We start from the raw sequence: 21,343 nt of genomic DNA, 5'->3' as shown, positions 1-21,343 counted from the left end.
GATACAACACATGTTTCTTACACTTTCTGATATGGAGAGGGGAGAAAAGAGGGATTTTGTCTTAAAAGTCCTTGATAGATAATTTAAAGATATAGCTAAAGAAGCTAGAAAAGTTTTCATTAAGTATAAGAGACTCGGTATGTTCACCGATTTTAAAAGAACACTTGAAAAGATGGACATGGATAGAATAAGGTATACTAATAATGTTAATGATGGTGGGGAGATTAAAGCACCAATAACTTGCAAGCTCCTAGGAATACATGAAGCGCTAGATGATAATTATGCTTGGCTTGTCCCTGAAAATTTGTTTGATGAGAGTAGCAAGCCTAAGACTAATGAAAAGGGAGCCACTGAAAATTATATAAATAAAATACAATGCATGGTTGAGAAAACTCCAAACCCCGCTGTAGATGCATCATCTCTTGATAACACTTGATACACACTTTCTGCGCCTAGCTGAAAGGCGTTAAAGAAAAGCGCTTATGGGAGACAACCCATGATTTTACTACTGTACCTTTGTTTTACATTTGAGTCTTGGAAGTTGTTACTACTGTAGAAACCTCTCCTTATCTTAGTTTTGTTGCATTGTTGTGCCAAGTAAAGTCTTTGATAGTAAGGTTCATACTAGATTTGGATTACTGCGCAGAAACAGATTTCTTGCTGTCACGAATCTGGGCCTAATTCTCTGTAGGTAACTCAGAAAATTATGCCAATTTACGTGAGTGATCCTCAGATATGTACACTTTCATTCAATTTGAGCATTTTCATTTGAGCAAGTCTGGTGCCTCTTAGAATTTCTTCTTTACGAACTGTTCTGTTTTGACAGATTCTGCCTTTTATTTCGCATTGCCTGTTTTGCTATGCTTGATGGATTTTTCGATTCCATTAACTTTCAGTAGCTTTGTGCAATGTCCAGAAGTGTTAAGAATGATTATGTCACCTCTGAACAAGTGAATTTTGATTGTGCACTAACCCTCTAATGAGTTGTTTTGAGTTTGGTGTGGAGGAAGTTTTCAAGGATCAAGAGAGGGAGATGATACCATATGATCAAGGAGAGTGAAAGCTCTAAGCTTGGGGATGCCCCGGTGGTTCACCCCTGCATATTTCAAGAAGACTCAAGCATCTAAGCTTGGGGATGCCCAAGGCATCCCCTTCTTCATCGACAACATTATCAGGTTCCTCTAGTGAAACTATATTTTTATTCCATCACATCTTATGTACTTTGCTTGGAGCGTCGGTTTGTTTTTGTTTTGTTTGAATAAAATGGATCCTAGCATTCATTGTGTGAGAGAGAGACATGCTCCGCTGTTGCACATGGACAAATATGTCCTTAGGCTTTACTCATAATGTTCATGGCGAAGGTTGAATCTGCTTCGTTAAATTGTTATATGGTTGGAAATGGGAAATGCTACATGTAGTAATTGGTAGAATGTCTTGAATAATTTGATACTTGGCAATTGTTGTGCTCATGTTTAAGCTCTTGCATCATATACTTTGCACCTATTAATGAAGAAATACATAGAGCTTGCTAAAATTTGGTTTGCATAATTGGTCTCTCTAAGGTCTAGATAATTTATAGTAAGGGTTTGAACAACAAGGAAGACGGCATAGAGTCTTATAATGTTTACAATATTTCTTTTATGTAAGTTTTGTTGTACCGCTTCATACTTGTGTTTGTTTCAAATAGCCTTGCTAGCCTAAGCCTTGTATCGAGAGGGAATACTTCTCATGCATCCAAAATCCTTGAGCCAAACACTATGCCACTTGTGTCCACCATACCTACCTACTACATGGTATTTCTCCGCCATTCCAAAGTAAATTGCTTGAGTGCTACCTTTAAAATTTCCATTCTCTATCTTTGCAATATATAGCTCATGGGACAAATAGCCTAAAAACTATTGTGGTATTGAATATGTACTTATGCATTTTATCTCTTATTAAGTTGCTTGTTGAGCGATAACCATGTTCCTGGGGACGCCATCAACTACTCTTTGTTGAATATCATGTGAGTTGCTATGCATGTTCGTCTTGTCTGAAGTAAGGGCGATTTACCATGAGTTGAATCATTTGAGCATGCATATTGTTAGAGAAGAACATTGGGCCGCTAACTAAAGCCATGATCCATGGTGGAAGTTTCAGTTTTGGACAAATATCCTCAATCTCATATGAGAAAATTAATTGTTGTTGAATGCTTAAGCATTAAAGAGGAGTCCATTATCTGTTGTCTATGTTGTCCTGGTATGGATGTCTAAGTTGAGAATAATCAAAAGCGAGAAATCCAATGCGAGCTTTCTCCTTAGACCTTTGTACATGCGGCATAGAGGTACCCCTTTGTGACACTTGGTTAAAACATATGTATTGCGGTGATAATCCAGGTAATCCGAACTAATTAGGACAAGGTGCAGGCACTATTAGTATACTATGCATGAGGCTTGCAACTTGTAGGATATAATTTACATGATGCATATGCTTTATTACTACCGTTGACAAAATTGTTTCTTGTTTTCAAAACCAAAGCTCTAGCACAAATATAGCAATCAATGCTTCCCTCTGCGAAGGGCATTTCTTTTACTTTTATGTTGAGTCAGTTCACCTATTTCTCTCCCATCTCAAGAAACAAACACTTGTGTGAACTGTGCATTGATTCCTACATACTTGCATATTTCACTTGTTATATTATTTTATGTTGACAATATCCATGAGATATACATGTTACAAGTTGAAAGCAACCGCTGAAACTTAATATTCCTTTGTGTTGCTTCAATACCTCTACTATGAATTTATTGCTTTATGAGATAACTCTTATGCAAGACTTATTGATGCTTGTCTTGAAAGTACTATTCATGAAAAGTCTTTGCTATATGATTCAATTGTTTACTCATTACATTTACCATTGTCTTGGATCGCTGCATTCATTACATGTGCTTACAATAGTATGATCAAGATTATGATGGCATGTCACTCCAGAAATTATCTTTGTTATCGTTTACCTACTCGGGACGAGCAGGAACTAAGCTTGGGGATGCTGATACGTCTCCAACGTATCGATAATTTCTTATGTTCCATGCCACTTTATTGATGATACCTACATGTTTTATGCATACTTTATGTCATATTTATGCATTTTTCGGCACTAACCTATTAACAAGATGCCGAAGAGCCAGTTGATGTTTTCTGCTGTTTTTGGTTTCAGAAATCCTAGTAAGGAAATATTATCGGAATTGGACGAAATCAACGCCCAGGATCTTATTTTTCCACGAAGCTTCCAGAACACCGGGGGAGAAACGAAGTGGGGCGACGAGGCGGCGACACGCCAGGGCGGCGCGGCCCACCCCCTGGCCGCGTGGCCCTGCTGTGTGGGCCCCTCGCGTCGCCCCTAAACCTACCTCTCCGACTATAAGAAGCCTTCGTCGATAATAACTCCAGTACCGAGAGCCACGATACGGAAAACCTTCCAGAGACGCCGCCGCCGCCAATCCCATCTCGGGGGATTCAGGAGATCGCCTCCGGCGCCCTGCCGGAGAGGGGAATCATCTCCCGGAGGACTCTTCACCGCCATGGTCGCCTCCGGAGTGATGAGTGAGTAGTTCACCCCTGGACTATGGGTCCATAGCAGTAGCTAGATGGTCGTCTTCTCCTAATTGTGCTATCATTGTTGGATCTTGTGAGCTGCCTAACATGATCAAGATCATCTATCTGTAATGCTACATGTTGCATGTGTTGGGATCCGATGAATAAGTGAATGCTATGTTGTTGATTATCAATCTATTATCTATGTGTTGTTTATGATCTTGCATGCTCTCCGTTGCTAGTAGAGGCTCTGGCCAAGTTGATACTTGTAACTCCAAGAGGGAGTATTTATGCTCGATAGTGGGTTCATGTCTCCATTAAATCTGGGGGAGTGACAGCAACCCCTAAGGTTGTGGATGTGTTGTTGCCACTAGGGATAAAACATCAATGCTATGTCTAAGGATGTAGTTGTTGATTACATTACGCACCATACTTAATGCAATTGTCTGTTGTTTGCAACTTAATACTGGAGGGGGTTCGGATGATAACCTGAAGGTGGACTTTTTAGGCATAGATGCATGCTGGATAGCGGTCTATGTACTTTGTCGTAATGCCCAATTAAATCTCACAATACTCATCATATCATGTATGTGCCTGGTCATGCCCTTTTTATTTGTCAATTGCCCAACTGTAATTTGTTCACCCAACATGCTAATTATCTTATGGGAGAGACACCACTAGTGAACTGTGGACCCCGGTCCATTCTTTTAATCGAGTACAATCTACTGCAATACTTGTTCTACTGTTTTCTGCAAACAATCATCATCCACACTATACATCTAATCCTTTGTTACAGCAAGCCGGTGAGATTGACAACATCACTGTCACGTTGGGGCAAAGTAATTTGGTTGTGTTGTGCAGGTTCCACGTTGGCGCCGGAATCCCTGGTGTTGCGCCGCACTACACTCCGCCGCCATCAACCTTCAACGTGCTTCTTGGCTCCTACTGGTTCGATAAACCTTGGTTTCTTACTGAGGGAAAACTTGCCGCTGTACGCATCACACCTTCCTCTTGGGGTTCCCAACGGACGCGTGCTGTACGCGTATCACTCCCAGCCGGTGAATTAGATCATTCCATGCCAATAGCCTTTTTCCAAGCAAAACCCGTCTGAATGTCACATTCGGGGGTGAGGTAGCCATTACTGTGGCAATGGTATCACCTTTGCGACGAACAATACTATACAGAGCAGGATACTGTTCACTTAAGGGAGCATTGTCTAACCAAACATCTTCCCGGAAACATATCTGTTCTCCATTATTAATCAAGAAAGTACCATGGCGAAAGAAAACATTCTTTGTCGCCATGAGTCCAGCCCAGAAGTGAGAATCCCCAGGTTTCCAAACCACTTGGGATAACGTCTTCGAGCCAATATACTTTCTCCGAAGGATAGTTTGCCATATCCCATCCTCGGTAAGAAGCTTAAAAAGTCATTTACCCAGCAGAGCTGAATTCTTAACCTCTAGGTCGTGAACCCCAAGTCCGCCTTGATCTTTGGGACTACAAACTATACTTCATTTCACCATTCGGTATTTCTTTTTCTCGCTATCCCATTGCCAAAAGAATCTGGATCGATAATAATCGAGTTTATGCAGAATTCCTTTCGGCAGAAGAAAGAATGATAACATATACAGTACCATATTTGTGAGTACCGAATTAATGAGTACCAATCTTCCTCCCAGGGACAACAATTTACCTTTCCAACTACTAAGGCGTTTTTGTAATCTTTCTTCCACAATTTTCCATTCATCAATTGTAAGTCTCCGATAATGAATCAGAATACCCAAATAGCGAATAGGAAATTGGCCTTGCCCACAACCAACCAACTCTGTATATAGAGTCATATCATTTTGGGCATCACCGAAACAGAACAATTCACTTTTATGGAAATTGATTTTCAATCCCGACAACTGCTCGAAAGCTGCCAAAATTAATTTCAGATTGTGAGCCTTTTCGAGATCATGATCCATAAATAGAATTGTATCATCGGCATATTGAAGAATAGATAAACCCCCATCAACCAGATGTGGGATCACACCTTCAATTTGACCATCAGACTTGGCCCGCTCTATGAGTATCGCCAACATATCTGCTACAATGTTAAACAACATCGGTGATAGCGGATCCCCTTGGCGTAACCCTTTTCGTGTTTGAAAATAGTGGTCGGTGTCATCATTAACCCGAATTGCCACACTACCTCCATACACAAAATCATAAATTAGAGCCCGCCACTCTGGAGAAAAACCTTTCATTCTGAGTGTCTGTTGTAAGAAAGACCACTTTACTTTATCATATGCCTTTTCAAAATCTAATTTTAAAATTACCCCATTTAATTTCTTAGTATGCATCTCATGAACCGTGTCATGCAAAACCACCACACCATCAAGGATGTTCCTTCCTTGCATGAACGCAGTTTGTGATGGCTGGACGACATGATCCGCAACCATATTAAGTCTAATGATGGCCACTTTTGTGAAAATCTTGAAACTAACGTTTGGCAAATAGGTCTATATTGTTGAATGCTTTCTACCTCACTAACCTTCGGTAACAAAATTACTTCACCAAAATTTAGACGAAATAATTCTAGTTGTCCTGTGTGTAGAGCACTGAACAAATCTAGAAGGTCCGATTTGATTGTATCCCAGAAAGTTTGATAAAACTCCGCTGGAAAACCATCTGGACCCGGTGCTTTGTGGCATTCCATCTGAAAAATTGCCTTCTGAACCTCTTCCTCGGAATAAGGTGCGGTTAGTAGGCCATTCTCTTCAGCAGAAACTTGGGGTATATCATCCGTTAAGCCCTCATTAAGAGAAAAGGAGCTCTCCTCCGGAGACCCAAACAGATTTTTATAATAATTAGTAATGTAAGATTTGAGTTGCTCATGGCCTTCAATCACCCCTTCATCTTGCATGATAGAGTGAATAGTTAGATGCTACTGTGTACTACCTCTGTTTAGAAATATGTGCTTTTTTAGAAAGTTAATTTAGCTTTCTAAGACAGCTTACATTTCGTATACCACGTAATTGTAGGATTATAGGTTTTGTGAGATAAGTTATGTAACAACTGGTGCAAAACATATTTATTACGGGGAGTTGTTGGTGAGTGGGGTGGTGTCGCATGTAGCTCCATAGCCCCCCTCCAAGGTCACAAGCGTACCAACTAATGTTATTGTAGTGTCTCCCTAAAAAAAATTGTTATTTTAGTGTCCTATTGCCGTCACATGATATAAAGGAAAGTTTTCCCATGCATGCTAACTAGTGCCATCTTTAGATTTCTTTTACAACTCATGTGCCGAGACAAAGTTGTAACATGATAACTAATGTGGTGGACTCGTGCGTGGTAAATCTCAGAGATGCAACATGACTAAAAAGTAGACAAAACGAAAACAAAATTAAATCCAGTGATTCCCGACCGACGCCATCCTACCAAACCGACGCAGAGAAGGCAAAACCTCTCACGATATCCCTACAAGTGAGCCCACGATCAACCACATGGCTTCGGAACCTTGGGAGCTTAGAGCTCTTCTAAGATACTCTCCCCGTACCAAAATGTAAGACAGGTTTTTCCTTCATGGTTTTTGATGCATTGACTTTGACCATTAATATATACTAAATTCTAAGGATTGCCAATATATAAAGTGTACCATTCCGTTCATCTTGTATATTTTTATGCTAATTTTTTTGAATGTATTTTAAATATAAATCATAGTTAAAGTTGTAGGTTGTTGACCAGCAAAAATTAAGGTGCCTTACATTTTGCGATGGAGGGAGTATCAATTTTACTATCTTATCATTCTAGTTCCATATAACCCTTATATAAAAAGAAAAGTCGCCTCCATGCTATTTAAGATCATCTTTAGTATCCTATATCCTTTTCCTTCTGAAACTTTCAAAACAAGTATGGACTGGTCAGTTTTTATTTTAAGCTCATAAACATGACAAGTAAGGGAAGAAAAGAAAATCAAAGCTAATGAAATGGCGCAAAATAACGATATGTCCCTTAGACATCAACAAGCCAATGGTGGGAGATAGTTTTGTTTAGCAACTTTCTCATATTTCAGTGCTTTCTATGTACATATATTTGCATGCTTACTTTTGTCCGATCTCTTGGCATACAAAGAAAATATATGGGAAAAGTAGTTGTTTTAATCTGATGTGGTCAAACATCACACAAGTACCTTGCTCGCTACACATATATTAACGATGCAAATCAAGTTAAGCAATGTCTCTACATTCATTTATAATCCCATAACAACATATCAAGCAAGTTTAAAGTCAAAATTTGAAACTTTAGTCGTGAACTAAGGTTAGTTTATGTGGTGACCCTGCATACCACTGCATGTTGTAGTATGCCAGTCGTTGATATAACATTCACGAAGTACCATTCCGCAAATATTACATCCCTCAGAGTAGTACAACAGAACATAGCAGGTCCATAACTCATTCATTTATTATTACAAACATCATACACATATCGTCTCGGAGCTCCTCTTGGGTCCTAAGAGGGATACTCCTAGGTTCGAGGCGAACCCAACTTAGCTTACAATATAAGAGTCTCATTAAGTTATACATTTATTTCCTCGAGCAGCTAAATACTAAGAGTTCGGGCTGCTCGGTTACTACTACTACTGGATGTCTCTAGGCTTGATCTCTTCCGGAAGCCTCCCCGGTTCCGTAGACGATGAGGTAGTCTACGCCTTCGATACCTCCAGAGAGGTCTGGTTCTTCATAGCCGATGATCTCGGCTCCTTCATTGTTGTCGTAGTCCTCCTCCAGACGATTCAGACAATCTAAGCATGGGATTTAAGAGTGGTATGAGTACGAGCGTACTCAACAAGTTCATTATAGATAAGAGGTGTTTAATGCTCTAGCTAAGATATTAGACCAGAAAGTCTAATACCAATGCAGGTTTTGATAAACATTTCTTCAAGAGATTGCTTTTATTCCAAAGAGCTATGTCCGTCAGCCTTCACCGGTTTACTAGAACTTCATGGAGCTCCTTTCCGGCCGCGTTCGCAGTTCCTTATCCCGGAACGAGGGGAGTGACAGTCACGGTTCTTTACACTCTGCAGAGGTGTGTTGCTTTACCCATAAGAGATCTTAACCTTGGTGCCAACCGGGCAGCTTTCCCGTCCACACTTCCTTCGGTGTGAGGCCCGGTATAAGGTCTAGCCAATCATGTTCCTCCGCTACCTCGAACACCCACCCTTTGTTGCATGCCCCGAGCCTGGGTCCACGCCGGTCCCATTATTCCCATATATTTCAGGGTGGACCCCGACCACGACGACAGTCTGGGATCGAACCAAACTCCTTCGCCGGTAGCTGCAACCCATCATAGACCGCAATACCGTGGGGACTTAGGACTCCCCAGCCTCACCATCTTGCTCCTTCGGGCGACAAGTGTACTACGGACAATGCCGTGGGGACTTAGGACTCCCCAGCCTCACCAGCTTGCCCCCTTGGATTACAAGTGTACTACGGTAAAGCGCATCCGTTGATGAACGAGAGGTGGAAACACTTTTGACTACTCCGTCCCACTCCGGATCTTATGGTTAACACGGGTATTACGGCACAAGAATCACTGGCGACATTTGTTGTTTAATCCTAGATGGATATAAACCCTTGCAATGGAACCTCCACCATATCAACACAATCCATGGTTCCATTGCCCACCACATAGTCATATTCATAGTTATGAAAGTAGTGGTTTTGGTTTTTATGCAATAGTGATAACCATAGTACTTTGCAAGTAATTTGATAGAAATACTCAAATGACATGAGCAAGTGATGAACTTGCCTGAACACTGCAAAGTTTTGCAGTTGAAAGGTGTGGACTGACCCTTGTCCTCTGTCTCTGAAAAATAGCATCATTGTCCGATAAGGGCAATGGTTAAAGAAGCAATTATGCATGATTCCATTTTTAGGGTTTGTTCCCCCCTTCCGATGTTGTTGTTATTTCATGTGAGAGGTTAATACTAAGAATAATTTGGAGGTTCTCTATTTAGGGTAAATACAACCTTGAAGTATTGTCAAGGTGTTTTTTATAGTCCAATTACATTAATGGACTTATTTTATTTATTGAAAATAATATGTGTGATTTAAATTATTATTTAAATCATCAAAATAAGACTTATTCTTAATTGTCTTCAAAAAATTCTGTTTGGTATTTTATTTAAATAGAGAATTTTATGCTGATCCATTTACATATTTTTAATTATTTTTTAGAGCTTTTATCAATTTTCTATTGAATTTCAAAGTTTCAGGTTTTTATTGAATTGTGAAAAGACTATTTTACCCTTGGGCCCCACCTATCAGGTGGCCCAACGGGTTAGGTGTGGCCGACCCACCTGGTCCGGCCCAACCCGCTCACTCTCTCTCTCTCTCTCGCGCTCGTGTCCGAACCCTAACCCTAGAGCTCTGGCGACGCGCGCGTCGCCGCCCCTTCGCCGAATTGTTCCGGCCGATTCCGGCCATCGCCGCCGGCGAGATGGGGTGCATCTGAACCGCCGTTCTACGGCGCTTCAGATCCACCGTGCCGATTTGCTCTTCGTCGCCTCTTCGCGTTGGCCCCAACCCTGCTGCTCGTCTGGCCGTGGGGATCCACGGCGATTCCGTCGCCGCCGACGTTCCTGAAGCCGTGGCGCCGCCGTGGCTTTGCCATCGTGTGCGCGAGATGCCGCGGTACCGCCATGGCCTGGCTTGGCCTGGCGCCGCCGTGCTTCGGTGCGTGCCGCCGTGGCCGCCATGGTTGCCCAGTCGCCTGCTCGCTCCGGGTACACGCCTCCTCCAGTCTTCTCCTCTCTCTCATTCTTACCTGCTCCCCTTCTTCTTCCAGTAGCTCTGGCCATGGCCCTCCTCCTGATGGAGCTGCCGCCATGCCTTGCTGCCACTGCAGCTGCTCTTACTGCTGTGCGCTGCTTGCCATGATTCTAGCTGTGCTACTGCTGCACGTAGCTTGCTGTGTGTGCGTATCTTTGCTATCTTCTTTGCTCCGATGCTTGTCTTCTTTGTGCTTGCCTATCCAAGGCATGTGATGCCTTGCCATATATCTGTGCAAGAATTCCTAATTTAATTGGTTGCCATGCTCTCCTTTCTTGCTTAATTCTCTCTCTGTGGCCCTGTTCTTGTTACTAAGCTTGCTAGATATCAAGTGTGTTCATGTATGCTGCTCTAGTTTGGGTTCTGTGTGTATTACTTGCAATTTGGCTAGTACCAGGGCAATGGTATGCTGTCCCTTGTGCTCAATTTCATGTGTATGCTCAATTGAGCATTACTGTTGGTTAAACTGCATGTTTCAGTGATGAGCACCAAGTGCTTTACTTATTTATCTTGATCCAGTGGTTCATCCAGCCTTGGATGTGCTTCTGGATACAATCATTTGATTATTCATTAGGTTATCTGTGAAGCAACTGTTGATTATCTGAGGCCAATTATTTATCTGGTCCATGCTCTGTTGCTTAGTGATGCTCTAGCATGCTATAGCAAGCTCTGATGATCATGTGATCATCAACAACTGGTCATTGGATTGCTTACCTGTTGCCTGTGCCTTGCTGTTACTTATCTCTGTGTATGTGTGTGGCACAGATCAGTGCTGGTGCTTGCTCAAGCATCAGCTGATGCTTGCAGTGATCCTCTGGATCATTAGCAAATGTTTGTTTCATGATTTACTTGTTAATATCAATTATATGTGTTGCCTTTATTGATTGAGTGGATAATTGATGTGAACTGTGATACAGTAATGATCATCACAATTGATTGGCTTGGGCTAGATGGATGCCAACAGTGGTTGGGAACCCTAGCTCTTCTTTGAACCCAATCAGGGTGATGATATTTGTACTTGGCTTGGTGGTTTGGCTGTTCTAGGGTTTGAGGTGACCCTGGCAGTAGTCATATGCTGCCCTAGGTAGCTCCCCTCTTTGTTGGCTTGTTGTTGCTCACCAAATGCTTTCTGGGTGATCCATTTATTGGACTGCCAGTAGCTCTTGATGTTGAAATCAAATAGACAATGTTTTGTCTAGGTCTGATGGTCAAACTAGCTGTAGGTGCTAAGTGTGTGTAACTAGGCTAACTTGTGCTCTCATCTCTTGCTGGATTTCTTCAGTTATGCATTGATTGTCATAACTGCTGTTCCCTTTTGATGATTTACCAGTGGCCTTACTGCTCTTGCTTGCACCATATGGCTTAGTAGCCAGATGATGACACAACTTGGGTATCACACCCTTTTGATTATGTGTGATTGATGCATATGCTTATATATGAACAAAACCATCTGGTTTGTCCATGATGCTTGGTATACCTCACTCCAGCTCCTAGAATTTGATTTTGGTGTAGAGGTTTGCCTCTGTGTTGATCTTATGGTTGATTTGCTTGCCCTGCTCCTCCTGGTGACTTGATGAAGCTTGATTTAATTCAGTGGTGTAATGGAGCAGATTGAACAGTGAAGCTGTTCTATCTGTTCTAGCTGTTCTTGGTGTTCTTGGTGGCTTACCAGTTCAGTTCTGCCGATGGATGAATCAAATGACTAGGGTTTGGCTGTGAAAAGCTTTTATATGGCCAATCATGGCTTCTTTGGTCGACAGCACCACATCTTACCATGGTGACTCACTGTGTGTGTGTTACACATGCACACTGCCTTGTGTGCTGCCTGGTTGTGTGTGTGTGCAAGTCCAGCTTGGGACTTGTGCTGATGGGTTGGATCAGCTCGGCAGAACCTTGTTCATATCCACTCTTCACAATATATTTGCTAACCTGCCAAGTGGCTTTGCCACTTGGCTTAATACTCTGATTATTATGTATGTGTGCAGGTATCTAATGCTGATCAGGATGAACTCAAGATCATCAGGATCAAAGAATTCATGAAGATCACAATGTAGTTTAGGTCATTTAGATAACTTGTAATTTTCCTTTTTCTTTTTCTATTTATTCAATTCTTGTAATGTGTTGTAATTCCATAATTCAAATCTGAATATTGTAAAGACAATGTATTATGTGTGTGATGATCAATAAAGCTCAAGTTTTCCTTATTGAGCTTAATGTAATTGTTGTATTACTCATATTCTTGCTTAATGATAATTGTTTGTGAAATTAGCTCAAATTTGAATTATGTGATGATCATTTGATGTTTGAATTTGAAATTCAAATTCAAATTTGGTTTGAATTCAATCATACAACTTAACTTGTAATTCAATCATGCAACTCAAGATTTCAATGCAATATCACTTCTCTCTTCTCAAAACCCTAATTTAGATAAGTAGGAACAAGTTCATCGCACTCTCGAAACCCTAACCCTGTAAGGTGTCGAGAGAGAAACCTGTCCCCCTTCGATGCAGTTTTATTTTAAAAGCGCGAAATTTCCCCGTAATTTACAATGCAATGCACATCCCTTTCTAAAATCTACCCCTCGATCGTCTCTAAACCTGGTATATTACAGTTTACACGGTACATTCATAGATGATCACATTGCCCATCTTTGAAAGAGCGCATATCAAATCAATCATACTTCAGTGACAACCGTAAAACACCAACATACAAAGGTGAAACTATAAACGGAGTTGTTTCGCAGCAATAATCACAAAATGATGTTATTGGAAGGAGAAAAAAACAATCTTAACCCATCCCTAAAGTGGGCCTTCCCAGTGGTCATCAGGTCAATTAATTCCGCTAGCCCAGTTTACTGAGGCCTGGCCTGTCAATATATCTTACACCTGTCAGCCCATGTTGAGTTGCAAATTCGGCTCGAGGGTTTTAAGGCCTGTACACATTACTCCAGTAGATCGTCCTTGAATTAGACAACACGGCCCAATCGGCGCCACATTCGGCATTCCGCAGCCCACCGCGCTCGCCCAAAAACTTCCCAATTCCCGCTTCCCGTCGCCATTCCCCTTGTACTCCACTCCCGTCTATCGGCTACTTAGGGTTCCGACGACCACCCCGCGCCGCCGGCCGCCATCTAGCTCGTCCGCCGCCATGTCCCAGCCCGTCACCCCGCGCCGCACCACCCGGGCTTCCGCCTCCGCCCCCGATTCGCCGTCCTCCCCTCCCAAATCCAGGACAAAGCCCTCTCCCAGACGCCAACTCCTCGCCGCCGCCGCCGCCGTGGCTCCCGATTCGCCGTCCTCCCCTCCCAAATCCCGGCCCAAGCCCTCACCCAGACGCCAACTCCTCGCCGCCGCCGCCCCCGTTCCCGATTCCCCGTCCTCCCCTACCAAATCCCGGCCCAAATCCTCGCACAAGCGCCAACTCCACGCCGCCGCCGGCCCCGTTCCCGACTCGCCGTCCTCCCCTCCCAAATCCCGGCCCAAATCCTCACACAAACGCCCACTCCTCGCCGCCACCGACGCACCAAACGAGAACAACCCCCTCAACACCCTCCTCGAGGCGGTGCCGGGCCGCCGCGCGCAGGCCGCGGACCTCCTGCGGCTCCTCGCGCCCGCGCCCGCGCTCCCGGTCCTGCTCCACGGCGGCGCCGCCACGGGCAAGACGCGCGCGCTGCTCCTCGCGCTGCGGCACCTCCGCCCCAGCCCGCGCCTCGTCTACGCGGCGCTCCGCTCCCTGCCCTCCCCGCGCGCGCTCTTCGCCTCCATCCTCTCCCAGCTCAGGGCGGCGCCGTCATCCTCGACCCCCTCTCGCCAGCGCGTCCCCGACAAGCCCTCCGACTTCGTCCCCGCCCTGCGCGACGCGCTTGCTGGCGTTGTTTCCCAGGGCGAGAACGTGTATCTGGTGTTCGACAACCTGGAGGTTGTCAGGGGCTGGGACAAGGGCGGTCAGCTTGTTTCACTTCTCCTCCGCCTACATGACCTCCTCCGGTTGCCGCAGGTCGTGCTCGTGTATGTCAGCAGCGCAGCGCCTGATGCGTACTACACCATGACTGGCTCTGTCGAGCCCAATCATGTTTACTTTCCGGATTACACCGTGGATGAGGTTCATGGCATTCTGATGCGAGGCCAGCCCAATCCGAAGCTCTACTCATCATTCCTGAGGTAAGGGGTGCGGTTCTTCCTTTGAGTTCATTCAGTTCTGGCTCGAATAGATTATGGTGTATTGGATTTTGCATAAATAGTCTGCAGCATGGTTGATGGAGTTATTTATTTCGTTCTACTTTTATGCTTGGGCAGTGTTGCGCTGAAGCCCTTTTTCCGGGTCACAAGGAGGGTTGATGAACTGGCGGCCGCGCTGGAGCCACTTTTCAGGAGGTACTGTGAGCCATTGGGGAGCTTGAACGGGGTTCCTGATGAGGGTATCAGGCGGCGGTTGTTTGAACATCTGCAACCACATTTGGCCGTGGCGCTGAATGAGACATTCAGTGTCCCCATGAGAGCTTCAGTGGATGATTGCAAAGATGGTATTTCTGGTGGAAAAGGTAGTGTTAAAAGGCAGTTTGGTGGTAGAGACGGTCTCTCAAGTGAATTGGAGTTCCACATGTCCGTATCTGCGAAATATCTACTGCTGTCTGCCTTTTTAGCTTCAAGGAACCCTGCTACTCTGGATGCAGCATTGTTCGATGCCACTGGAGGAACCGATAGCCGGAACCGCAAGAGGAAGTATGCCATACGATATAATCTCTAGATTTGTTGAAATTTTGAAGGCTTATTAGATTAGATGTTTACACTGCTGTTTTTTTATTTATTGCAGGAGCTCTCAGGCCTCAATAGATAGAAAGGATACCATGGCTGAAGAGTTGCTTATGAAGGGTCCAGGTACATTTCCTCTCGAGAGGCTCTTGGCTATATTTCAGTGCATCACATCAGTGTCAGAGGATATGCTTGATGAAGTTGAATGCGAAGACACTATTATGGGCGGAAGTGGAATGAATGCTTTGATGTCAGATGTTCTACTGCAATTGTCAACTCTTTGCAATTCTAATTTCCTCTCTAAAAGCCGAAGCTGCCCATTAGAAGGCTCAGGTAGATATCGATCTAACATTGATGAAGATTTAGCTCTAAAGGTGAACATCTCGTAACATTTTTTTTGTTAAATCGACCATAAATTACCTTTATGTCGTTAAATACCTTAATCTCATGTTCAGTTTTATGAATGCTTACTTTATTATTTGGCAGGTTGCCAGGAGCGTCAGTTTCCCTCTCTCGAAGTACATGTACAGAAGATAGCCTTTAGATCCTTAGTCTAGGCAGCAGAAGCTACTTTTGATTGCTCTAGATGCTAATATGATCAGCTGAGATCTGTCTAGTTGCCTTGTTTGTAGAGTATTGAGACAAGTGATGCCCCTTGTTGTTTTAAATACTTGGTCTATTCTGCTCCTTCAAAGATTAAGTGGGATACCTAATCCTAAATTTGATGTAATTGTTTGTCTGTGAGCTTATGTTAAATCAAATCTCCCTTGGTCAATGTCTTGTCTTAATGAAAACTAATATGCGCTACATATGGGAGTGGAGAGAAGAGTATCTTGACTGTTTGATTTGATTATTGTTGATGCGGTTGTAACAGGATAAACTTGTGTAAAATGCTCAATTTTCTTTCTTCAAACTCTGCATGTAATGACCATAACTGTCGTTGTATGATACCATAATTCTGAGATTGACAGATCATTCCCATCTTTTTGTACTGCGGTTACATTTATCTGTATCTCAGTCAGCATTAATTTTGTTCACAAGCAATCCATGTTCCAGTGGAACCATTTGAACAGCCACTGCTTTTTTCATATCAAATGCTAGCTTATTTAAAATCTACGTTGAGCTGTTGAGGTATATTGTTTATTGCCCCTGTCAGCTGGTTAAGCATTATGTATTTCACTATACTCTTTTATGTAAAAAAGCGGATCCATATATCACCTCTAGATGCATACAAAAATTAAAGAAGTTTATGTGTTTGTTTTAACAAAAACATCTTTTGTTGAAGAAGTATTGCAAGATATGATCACTGAACTAGTCTTATTATCCAAACCAGCTCTATGCAAGCCAAGCTACCTCTATTCTACAGACCGTTTTACTTCTCTGCAGACTGATGGTCTATAGTTTTACACATGTGTCATCCTGCATAGTTAACACAAGCTATGTAGCATCTCCTATCCACATTTATTTACATATGTATAACTTTATTTCAGTAATAGTGCATTATAACTGGCTGGTTTGAAGTTTACCAGTGACAAATCACAGGGCTCTTCATGATTGATTGACTCACAGTGCTTTCACATGATAGCTGATTTATCTTTCCTTTAATATCGACATCTTTCTGATTAGGTAGACTAGTAAAGGCAATCCCAAGGTATGGTCTTTCCCCTCTGAATCTTTCTCTCTGATAAGTGGTATTGTGCCAATATTCAAATGCATATCCTTCAGCTTTTTGCATAACAGGATGTTGAATGCTCGTGAGAAGTATTGAGAACTACCTGAAGGAATTGTACGTGCTCATTTGACATATGGCTTATAAGCTTGTAAGTACTGAACTTCCCCAAGCTTACTTGAAGTAGCTATCCAGCACTTGTGAGACGGAACAAAACGATTTATGTTAATGGTTAAATGAGAGGGTTGAATATAGGTCGAAATATAGGTGCTGTTCTTATATTGCCTGAGGTATTTTACTTGCTATGCACTAGCTGTTTGGTAGCGTTCAACTGTTGTCATATGTTTCTTACTATTGCATGAATGTGAAAGTAAGGGCCGTTTGGCACTATCATGCATTAAATAAATTTTCTTGGCAATGCCCAATCATTAACTGAATAACTGCTCATATAACAACTGCTATTTCTAAATATGCCAACCACTGTCTATCTGCTTTTTTTTACATGACTGTCTACAAGCTACAACAACATTGCTGGTTCGCTCCACAGCATAATGCAACATGCCAACATGGTTCCCAATGGAACCTAAACACTGTGATTGCATGCCACAGTTGATTGCATTAGGGTCGGTATTCTGTATAGGGCAGTGGCACAATAGAACTTCTTTTGATTTGTAGGTGTAAGCTGCAATTGCCGTCACTTAGTTCAATTTCTGCTTAGTTGTATACTGCATGCTTGTACGACCATATAGGTAGTTCAATAAAGCAACATCTATTCTCACCTAGCCACTATTCTATTCTGTAGCATTTTTGACACTGTAATGATTGACAATATTACATTCAGCAGATGATGGAATTACCTTCCAAGCATTGAATAATATAATCATGATCAACAGAATCTGATGGCACAATTTGGTTTACAAACAGCCTGAAAATTTTCCCTAATTGCATAAAATATATATGCTTTATCATAACACACAATGACTGGATGTTCAAGTAAAAAATATCAAAAACTTATGATCTGCTGTTAGGAGCCTATCACAACTTTTCCTGTACCATATCAAGGTAAAGTCCCTTCTATTGAAGTAGTAGAGACGTCTGCACTGGATCAGACAAGATATTGCAGTACTACCTTAATACCTTTACAGACAGTGACGGCACCATGATATCTTCATCTTCCTTGGACATAAGATGGGATAGCATTACCAGATTTCTCCATGCTATCCATGTTGGACACCTCCAAGCTCTTCATTGGAACCCCATCGCTGGTGCCATCAACAACATCACCCTTCTGCTGAAGTTGCAAGGCGAATTCAAGTTTCCACAACACGTCTCCCATTGATGGACGGTCGACTCCATAGTCAGCAAGGCATTTATCAGCAGCCTCAGCAAACATCTCGAGTGAATCAGGCCTGATTTGTGCTGCAATATGAGGATCGATTATTTTGCTAAGGTCCCCCTTGCGGTGCCATGTACGGGCCCACTCTGCCAGGCTCACCTGGTCTCTTGGAAGGGCTGGATTGATGGCTGGTCTTGCACACAGCACTTCAAAGAGTACCACCCCGAAAGAGTACACATCAGACTTATCTGTCAGCTGTTGACGTCTGAAGTACTCTGGATCAAGATACCCAAAGCTTCCTTTGACTACAGTGCTGACATGAGTCTGTTCGAGCGATGGAGCATCTTTTGATAGGCCAAAATCAGCGACCTTGGCCACAAAATTTTCATCAAGGAGGATGTTGGTAGTCTTGACATCACGGTGAATTATGCCCTGAGCTGAGCCTGTATGAAGATAATGCAGACCCTTTGCTGCCCCAATGCAAACTTCGAGGCGCTGCTTCCAAGACAGAGGCTTGATGTTTGGGTCACCATACAGATGATCCCTTAGTGGACCATTTGACATGAACTCATAAACCAAGATCATCTCTTTGTTCTCATCACAACAACCAATGAGTGAAACCAGGTGGCGGTGGCGAAGTTTTGATAACATTTGAATTTCAGTCAGGAACTCGTTCATACCTTGATCAGATGATGGATTGCCTCGCTTGATAGCCAGCTTTGTTCCATCCTCAGTACTACCAAGATAAACTTTTCCAAAGCCACCAACACCTAGAACACCCTTTTCTTCAAAGTTTTTAGTGGCTTTCTGAATTTCGACAAAGGTGAAATAGCGTCCCAATCCATAAGCGCTGGATGCAAACACGCTTGAAAATCCACTCTTGGTCCTTGTGGAGCCAAAGCGACTTCTGGAGAGCTTGCTGCAGCTGCTCATGAAGCTTGAGTGGGATGAGTTGAGTGGAAGAAACCAAGAGTGGAAGCTGTTAGTCTTCTGCCATGCTGGTTTACGGCTTCGCCTGAAGCATATCACTACTGCCAATGCAGCTGTCACTGCCAAAGCAATTGCTATACCAGTCAGTGTCCTCTTACCAACTTGCGAGCTTGTTTGTGGTGAAAAGAGGCCATCTAAGCTGCTTGCTTCATTACTTATCTTCATGATCTCAAGGCCATTAAGGATGGCATTGGGGTCACCGGAGTCGGTTTTGCCTAGGCCAACCTGGACTACTAGGGTGGAATTGATGATGCTGGAAGATTCAACAATCAAGTCTTTATAGTAGGCCACTGCAAGGCCCATTGTCAGGCTTGATAGATCAAGGTTGGCGACACCCATCATGCCATTAACGTAGACATTGAAGAAAAGGCTATTGAGTGCCTTGCTGACAATGTCGCTGAAATGTAGGCGGATAAGGTACCTGAATCCTGGCTCGGCCACCATTTGCCATGTGATGTTGAATCTTGCATTTGTGGTATTTGTTGAGGCCATCTGCTGTGCTGTTGAGTAGATGCTTGCTGGAGCAATGAGAGGTGTGATAGTGTTGTCATCAGGGTACTTGATGGTTCCAGGAGGAACCCAGGCTGCCTCTGCCGTCGCCTCAAGCTTCAGAAATGGTGCATCTGGCAGCCATGTTCTGCCTAGTGTGTCATTGAACGATGTAACCAATGCACCGCCCATGTTCAACCTGTAGACAACCTGCAACGCATTGTTGGATATGTCAAATTGGTCCTGAGGACCGAGTCTGGTGGTGGTATTTGGAATAAGGTTTGGTGGGGCTGACACGACCTCAATGGCATTGATGAATGCCATCGAGTTTTTTTTGGGGGTAAAAATGATCTTTAAGTTGTCTCCCTGTGCTAACACTAGATACTCCCTAACTACAGGGTTAGGAGGATTGGCTATGAAGGAGAAATCATGGAGAAGAACCATGTTATCAGTGGACACCGAAAATGTTGCAGTGGTGAGGTTGTATTGGCTGTCAGGAATAGGCGAGAAGTAGAGGCGGATCCAGTGGCGACCAGGCTGGGAGATGAAGAAGCTATAGGTTGAAATTTCAGAGAATACTCTTGCGGCGAGGTAGAGTGGCGATAATGGTGAAGCAGCAGCAAGGGAGGTTTTCGCAGCGATCTTGATGTCCGCCGGGGTTGATAGAAACGATACTGAGTCGGGATCAGAGCGGAATGCCCTGCCATCATCAAGCTTCACAGCAGCAGAAGCCCCACAACTGAGGAGGTAGTTGTCTTGAGGTACGAACCGATTTAATTTTGATGCAGTTGCATTGGTGGTGGTTACATGGGTGATGGAAAGGATGAAGAGGATCAAGAGCATTGGTACTCCCTTCCACTCCCCCATGCTTCTGGCCAAAACTGCCAATGTTAGCATCAGAAGCACTGGCTTGTAGCAGGTCTAATGGTGTCCTCTCATAGGAGGGAAGTGCTCTTGGGATTGGAGAGGGAAAGGATGCAGGGATGAATGAAGAAGTCTTTTATTGATATTTTTGGCGGTGCATTTGTTCCTGAGAGAGATGTTAGTTGGATGCATGTCCTCATGATCAAGTTGCCTTTTGAATATCATGCCGAATGAGCAGCTCCTACACAGAAATGACAGGTGGATGCCTTACTGTACATGGACAGGAAACAGGCCGACCAGCACAATCGCTGCAAAGCACGGCAACTAGACAAGAATCAGTCAAGTATAACTGTGCAGGTAACATATGTATATACGATATCGCTGAATCTCACTGGTTTATATAATTAGATCTTTGAGGTCTTGCATCATTATTGAGGATATCTTTCAGAAGGTCCTGTGGGATATTAAATTAATGGACGAACTAACAGTTGGATGTTAACAAGTTAATAACTGAATAAATCTTATAGTGCAAATAAACACTTTAAACATTGAGGCTACGTTGTCAGCACAGTTATGCTCAATGGAAGTAATCACGTAGGAGACTATGTCCTAAGTCTGATGTCCTGTTGCTGCTCCAAACGGCATGTCAGCACCGTATGTGATATTTTCGCTACCTTTTCCGCTTTGGATTTGGTTTGATTTCAGAACTCACATGGTGTGTGTTTTTGTTGTTATGAGAATATCATGGCCTGTCAGTTCTCGTATCAAACAAATTAGCTTTTCTTGCTGAATGCCCAGAGCGAAGTCTTCATTGACTTTGTTCCTTGCGCATCGATATTGCTCCAGCAAATTGTGCTAC

At 43.2% G+C, this 21,343-nt stretch overlaps 2 protein-coding genes across 2 annotated transcripts; one reads left to right on the top strand and one right to left on the bottom strand.

Moving 5' to 3' along the window:
- The first annotated feature begins 13,422 nt into the window (after positions 1 to 13,422).
- LOC127292740 (origin of replication complex subunit 5) lies at positions 13,423 to 15,911 on the top strand. The gene is made up of 4 exons (XM_051322194.1): positions 13,423 to 14,545; positions 14,681 to 15,106; positions 15,198 to 15,510; positions 15,623 to 15,911. Exons 1-4 carry the CDS (start codon positions 13,533 to 13,535, stop codon positions 15,671 to 15,673), a joined length of 1,803 nt encoding a protein of 600 aa, XP_051178154.1. The 5' UTR covers positions 13,423 to 13,532; the 3' UTR covers positions 15,674 to 15,911.
- Positions 15,912 to 17,973: 2,062 nt separating this feature from the next.
- Positions 17,974 to 20,750, bottom strand: LOC127292739 (probable receptor-like protein kinase At5g61350). The gene has a single exon (XM_051322193.1). The coding sequence runs from the start codon at positions 20,515 to 20,517 to the stop codon at positions 17,974 to 17,976; it is 2,544 nt and encodes an 847-aa protein (XP_051178153.1). The 5' UTR covers positions 20,518 to 20,750.
- Between the last annotated feature and the right edge of the window lie 593 nt (positions 20,751 to 21,343).

The sequence above is a fragment of the Lolium perenne genome, chromosome 4, assembly GCF_019359855.2.
Source record: "Lolium perenne isolate Kyuss_39 chromosome 4, Kyuss_2.0, whole genome shotgun sequence".
Taxonomy (NCBI): Eukaryota; Viridiplantae; Streptophyta; class Magnoliopsida; order Poales; family Poaceae; genus Lolium; species Lolium perenne.
Note: the sequence above shows the minus strand (reverse complement) of the source record. Positions and strands in the feature narration are given on the sequence as shown.